The sequence below is a fragment of the Eimeria necatrix genome, genomic scaffold, assembly GCF_000499385.1.
Source record: "Eimeria necatrix Houghton genomic scaffold, Enh_scaff534, whole genome shotgun sequence".
Lineage (NCBI taxonomy): Eukaryota > Apicomplexa > Conoidasida > Eucoccidiorida > Eimeriidae > Eimeria > Eimeria necatrix.
The window spans coordinates 18,505-25,088 of NW_013651680.1; the positions used below are offsets into that span (position 1 = coordinate 18,505).

The 6,584-nt window shown below is 42.7% G+C and overlaps 1 protein-coding gene across 1 annotated transcript; it reads left to right on the plus strand.

The window, feature by feature from the left end:
* Positions 1-5,259: 5,259 nt before the first annotated feature.
* Positions 5,260-6,273, plus strand: ENH_00061410 (hypothetical protein, conserved; the record flags this gene model as incomplete). Its single annotated transcript, XM_013577162.1, has 1 exon — positions 5,260-6,273. The coding sequence occupies one exon, from the start codon at positions 5,260-5,262 to the stop codon at positions 6,271-6,273; it is 1,014 nt and encodes a 337-aa protein (XP_013432616.1).
* Between the last annotated feature and the right edge of the window lie 311 nt (positions 6,274-6,584).

Below are 6,584 nucleotides of genomic sequence, written 5' to 3' on the forward strand. Positions count from 1 at the left end.
TAATATATATATATATATATATATATATGTACATGTATGTGTATATATATACATATATGTGTGTGTATATATATGTATGTTATTACACATGAAGTGCAAATAGCATAAAGGCAAGAAGTGCAGTTAGGGGCTTATTCTTGTGCACTGTCATACTTTGTAAAGTTTCTATTTCTAGATGAATTTGTAACAATTAAATTATTTATTTATTAGATAAATTTGAAATAATTAATGAATTCTTTTAATAAATAAATTTGTTTAACTCCATATTTGGGCCTGTGGCTATTTTGCTGCTAAGAATTCCCTTTGCCTTCCAGTTGGCTTTTTCCGGGCTTTGAGGTGTACGTACACCTCGCAAACCAGTACGTACACCTCACGCAGTCTCATTGCGATAAAGCGCCTTTTAAATTATATTTATTCTGCTTTTATTTTGAATACAAGCAGAATAAATATAATTTGTATTTAAAGAAAGAATTAATCGAAGAAATTTGCATTTTGGAGAATAAACTTGAGGCAATGGAGCCTGAGAAAGCTCCTCCGCGGGGCTTTGGGGCTGCATGCATGCGAGGCTTCTCTTTCTGTTTTTGAGTTTATAAATGAAATAATTTGAAATTAATAAAAATAAATAACTGGAAATTGAAGTTTCAATTTGTGTAGTGAGTTGCGAGCTGAGGTGTACGTACACCTGGCTGCCGCGGGCTGCCGGCGGAGCGCAGGCCGGCGGACTTGGGAGATTTTGCGCCGTTTTTGGATTTAAAATGGAAATATAATAATTTAAATTGCAAAAATAAATAAAAAGAACAAATTAAATAGTTATTTCCCGCGGATTTACCGGAAAACCGCCGCAGCCTCCCGGCAATGTGGCCAGCTGGCGCTGCGTCCACGCCCCTGTGTGCACTGCGCATGCAATCTGCACTTTTTTGCTTCTTTTCTTCTCCTCTTTTTGCCATTTTTAAAAACAAAAAGCCCCATTTTTTGCATGCAGAGGCCTCCAGAAGTGCCATATTCGAAACCCCCGCCATTTTGTTCCTCAGGCCAAAAAAAAAGGCCCTCAGAGAAGACAGAGCCAAGTAAACCCTAAACCCTAAACCCTAAACCCTAAACCCTAAACCCTAGGTTTGCTTTCGCTTCCAAAGCGGACGTTCCTTTTCCTGTCTACTGCCTAGCCCTTTGTCTATTTATTTATTTATTTATTATTTATTTTTATTTATTTATTTATTTATTTATTTATTTATTTATTTATTTATTTGTTTGTTTGTTTGTTTGTTTGTTTGTTTTGTTCAGATGGAAAAGACACTTGAAAAACAAAAGACATATAGGCGGCTGGTTTTACAGATGGACCGGCTCTTGACTTTTACCCAAAAGACTTTTTATTTATTTTATTTTTATTTTAATTTATTTTAATTTATTTTAATTTATTTTAATTTATTTTACTTTATTTAATTTGAATCATTTAGTTTACTTTTAGTCTTTTTCTTTTTTAGTCACAAGTCCCCTAAACTTTCCTCAATTTGCTTTTCTAGGTTTTACCCAGTCAATTTACCATTAAATAAAAGCGCAGTTTATTATTTACTTATTTATTTATTATTTATTTCATTTATTTCTTTATTTATCTTATTTATTATTTTTTTATTCATTAGTTATTATTTATTTAATTGTTTATCATTTACTTATTTGCTATTATTTTTATTAATTTATTTCATTTACTTATTTGCTATTATTTTTATTATAAATTTATCAGTTATTAATTATTTATTCGCTTTTTACTTATTTAGTTATTTAGTTACTTAATTGCTGCATTTGAAAAGAACCATTTTGCGTTTTTTTTTATATTATTTTTAAAATTTTAATTTCATTTATTTGAACTTTTATTTTTGCAATTCGTTTGTCATTTATTCTTTTTAAAGTTAAATTTAATTATTTCTTTTTTTCGTTTTTAATTATTCCAAATTTTCTTTTTTACGGACTGCAGCAGCAGAAGGCGAGCCAGCGCTAGAGCTGTTGTCATTTATTTGACTAATAAAAATTATTAATTTAATTAAATTAATTATTTAATTAAATTAATTAACCAATTAATTAAACTAATTTATTTAATTAATTTATTACCCCTCTTGCTCGCGTTGCCAAACCCTAAACCCTAAACCCTAAACCCTGCACACACGCTGCTTAAGAAAGATTTTGCACTTCAGTTAAATAACTTCAAACTTCAATAAGTCGATTTAATTCAATTATTTTGATCCTTTTCTAAACCCTTTTTAAACCCCCCAAAGGGGCCCCACATCCCCCCGGGGGCCCCCTAGGGGCCCCCGGGGGCCCCCTAGGGGGCCCCAGGGGGTACAGTTGGGGCCCCCAAGGGGGCCCCTGAGGGGCCCCCTGGGGGCCCCCCTTGGATTTAAATAGTTTTCTTTTGGGTATTTTTCTTGATAAGCCACCCGACCTGCAAAGCGCGGAAAGAAGTTTTAAAAGAAATAAATTCAATTTAATTTGTTTTGGCATTTGTTTTATTTTTAAACAAAAATAAAAATACAAATTTATGTTTTTGTTGGTTTTCTGCATTTAAAATTTGTTTTTTCATTTTTGTTTGAGCTTTAATTTGTGCAAATGCGGTGCTCATTTATTTTTCTAAAAGTACATTTATATTTATATTTCTTATTATATCGTTTATAAAAGTATATTTTATATATTTATATTTATTTATGTAAATATAGCTATTGATATTTATTTAAATAAGTTATTTATTTTTTGAATAAAAATAAATACCCCAAATCAGGTGAATGTGGAGTTATACAAATATGCAAAAGAGGAAATCTTTTTGATGAAAAGCAAATAAATAATCACAAATGGAAATAAGTGAAGAAATAAAAACAAAAAGGAAATTAAAAAACATAAAAAGATGAACTTAATCCAAAAGAGCAATAATAAAGCCTGGGAAAAAGAAGAAACGCCCCTTTTGAATTTGTTTTTTTGGATCTTTTTGGAGTTTCTTTGGAGTTTCTTTTTAATTAAATGATTTAAATGAATTAAATACCTCTTGAGAACTTGTTAAAGGATACTTTAATTCTTCTGTGCTGCAACTTAAAGCCTTTTCTGCTTTTTTCATAAATGCCTTCGTTTCCTCATTCGCTGCGGTGTACGTACACCTCGCGGGGTCGTGCTGCGTCACCTTTTCTGCATGCAAAGCGGCAAGACTTTTAATCTTTTATTTCTTTTATTTCTTTTATTTCTTTATTTCTTTTATTTCTTTTGATTTATTTTCATTTCTTGTTTATTTATTTAATTCTTTTTGTTCATCTTTTGCCGTTTGTTCAAAGAGAAAAGAAAGAACTGCTTCTGCTGCCTCCAGCTTCTCTGAGTGAAAAATAATATTTTTAATTTGATTTTGTTTTAAATAAACAACTTATAATAAATAGCAAATAAAACAATAAAAGAAATAAAAAGAATAATTAATGAAACATATAAAACAAATAAATCTGTAAAGTGGAGGTCTTTGAGTATAATGACCAACATAACAATTAATTAATTAACTTATTAATTGAACATTTTTCAATTAATTACGATTTATTATTTATTATTTACCATTTATTATTATTTGTTATTTACTATTTACTATTTACTATTTATTACTATTATTATTATTATTATTTTTATTTTTATTTTAAAATGCTTCGAGCTGCGGCGCGCTACGCTGCGGTGTACAGACACCTCAGCGTGCCGGGCTGCACCAGAAGCTTTTTGCAAAACGGAGAAAATTAAAAACTTCCGAAAAGAAAACTAAGAACAGTCAAAACCACTAAACCACGATTTAGGGTTTCGCTCTCCCCCCAGTTCCGCAGCAGCAAAGAAGAACAACCAGCAGCAGCAGCAGCAGCAGCAGCAGCAGCAGCAGCAGCAGCAGGAATTTGTTTTTTGCGTTTTTGGGGCTTGAGGGGTTTGTTTGAAAGGGCTTTTCGGGTTTTGGAAAGTTCGGCTTTGCAGCAAAAGGGCTTTGGGGTTTTTTGGAGAAGTTTTGGATTTGGAAAAGTTGAAAAAGAAAGAAGTTTGCATGCGCTGACCAGGGAGTATTTGGCAGTTTTCGGGTTTTCTTTGGAAGTGGTGAACCACTTGGAGGCATTTTAACTCCTTTTGGACGCTTTCTTCGAATATTCTGTACTCCCTGGCAGTGGAAAAGCCCCTGGGCTGCTGCTTTGCGTTCTGGGAGTTCATTTTCGCGAAAAAAAAAGAAAAAGAAACAAAAATGCGGAAAAGGGGGGCGCGGCGGCGGGCGGCGGCAGGGGGAGGCAGAGCCGGGGTGTACGTACACCCCGAGCGCCGCTGCGGAAAGCGGCGGAACCGCCGCTGAAACTCGCGGGAAAGCTGCGGAATAAACGCGCAGTTGTTTTTATTTGCAAAATTTGATGCAATTTAATCCAAGTTTCCCTTTTTTTCATTGAAATTTGGCGGCAAACGCAGCGGCTTCCGCGGTGGCATCTCGCGGGGGCTCGGGTGTCTAGGCAGCTCCGCCGCGCGTTTCCGCGCGCGCTTTGGACTTTCCGGACACTTTAAATAATCTGCAATTCTCTTTTGAAAGCAAATTAACTCATTTTGGAGGCGAAGTTGGGTTTGCTGCAGCAGCAGCAGCGCCGACTGAGCAGCAGCCAGCGATGCTGCAGCCTACGTGGTGACTGCTGCTGCACTGCGGCTGCTGCTGCTGCTGCAGACCCTTTCCCCGGAATGGAGTTGTTTTCGGAGAAATAAATAAATTCAAAACTCTTTTATTTCCCGAATTAAAGAAAAGACAAGGAGAAGACCGCCCGCGAGCCGCGGGGGAAGCGCGTTCAGCTTGTGTCTGCTGCTGCTCTCCCTGTCCGGGCTTGCTGCAGCAGCAGCAGCAGCAGCAGCAGCAGCAGCAGCAGCAGCTGCGTAACTCGGGTTCTTGGGGCGCTGCTGCTTCGCGTCGCTTTCTCTTTGCTGTTCGGGAGGCAGAGAACACCGCCCCGGCGGCCGCGACCCGCTGCAGCTGCAGCAGTGTCTGCTGCTGCTGCTGCTGCTGCTGCTGCAGCCGCTGCAGCAGCAGAACTGCTGCCGCTGCTGCTGCTGCGGCGCTGGCCTTTGTTGCTGCAGCGTGTGCAGCGCTGTGTGTGCGGCTGTTCTCGCGGCCCCGCCGTAGCCTTCCCCAACCCCCCAAACCCCAAACCCTAAACCCTAAACCCTAAACCCTAAACCCTAAACCCTAAACCCTCGTTTTTCAGATGGGCCCGCGCCGCAGCAGCGGCTCTTCCCCCGATGACTGGCCGCTCTAAGACGCTCCCTGAAGAGGAGGTGGCGCTCACCGCGCCTCCGCAGCAGCAGCAGCAGCAGCAGCAGCAGCAGCAGCAGCAGCAGCAGCAGGAGGAGCGTCTGGAGCTGGGGGAGGGTTCGGGGGCCCCGCTGAACCTGAACGCGACCTTCTCCGTGCGGACTGTGGGGCCCCCCGGGGGCCCCCCCGGGAGTTGGGGCCCCCGGGGGCCCCCGGGGGCCCCCGGGGGCCCCCGGGGCCCCTCCTGGGGGCCCCCCGGGGGCAGCGCGTCGGGGGCCCCCCAGAGCCTGTCGGGGGCCCCCGCGAGCCTCTCGGGGGCCCCCCGGGGCCCCTGGGGGGCCCCCAGCGCGGGGGGCACGGGCTCTTGCGGGGGGCCCCCCGGGGGGCCCCCCAAGTGCCCTTTTTGGACCCGTTTTCGGGAGAAGTTTGGGTCTTTTATTTCGGAAATGTTGCGAAGTGAATTTGACTTCGGCGCGGCCTACCGCAGGGCCCAGGGCCTGCAGGGGGCCCCCCCGGGCCGCCCGCGGGGCCCCCCGGGGGCCCCCCGAGGCCCCCCGGGGGCCCCCGGGGGCCCCCGGGGGCCCCCCGAAGAGGCCCTGACATCAGCTTTAACTGCGAAATCCGATCTAGATGATGGAGGGGAAGTCAGGAAACAATTAAGGCTTTTTCCTCTAAGTTTTAGAGACCCTGAGTTTGAAAAGGAGTACTCTTTGATATGCAGCGAGCTGTTTGTGGGGCGGCTGTTCGCAGTGCTGGGGGCCCTCATCGCCGCAGTTATACCCTCTTTGTGGGCCCTGGGGGCCCTTTGCTTCCTCGACATTAATTTGCATGCAGAGAGTTTTGGGGCTTGGATTGCTTTTCATTTTTCTTTTGCTTTTAATTTGCTGCTCGCGCTGCTCTCTTTGCTGCTGATAGTTTGCCCCAAACTCGTGCCCCAGCTCCGCAGCCACTTCGAGATCTACGCCTACGCCAACGTCTTCATCGTAAACCCTAAACCCTAAACCCTAAACCCTAAACCCTAAACCCTAAACCCTAAACCCTAAACCCTCGACACCCTCCCAAACCCTAAACCCTGGACCCTCCTAGGCCTGCTATAAGCCCTCCTGCCTCTTAGCCCCCCCGAGCCAAGCCGGCGCAGAGCCGCTTGCTGGCGCTGCGCGCGCCCCAACCGCAAACCCTAAACCCTAAACCCTAATTTGTGGTTTCAGTGGCTGAGCGTGCTGATGGTGGTGTTGGCGACTTTTCCGAAACTGGTCACAGTGCCAGTCCAAATGGAACTTCTCTGGGTGGCCAGCAAAGCAGAAATCGAAAA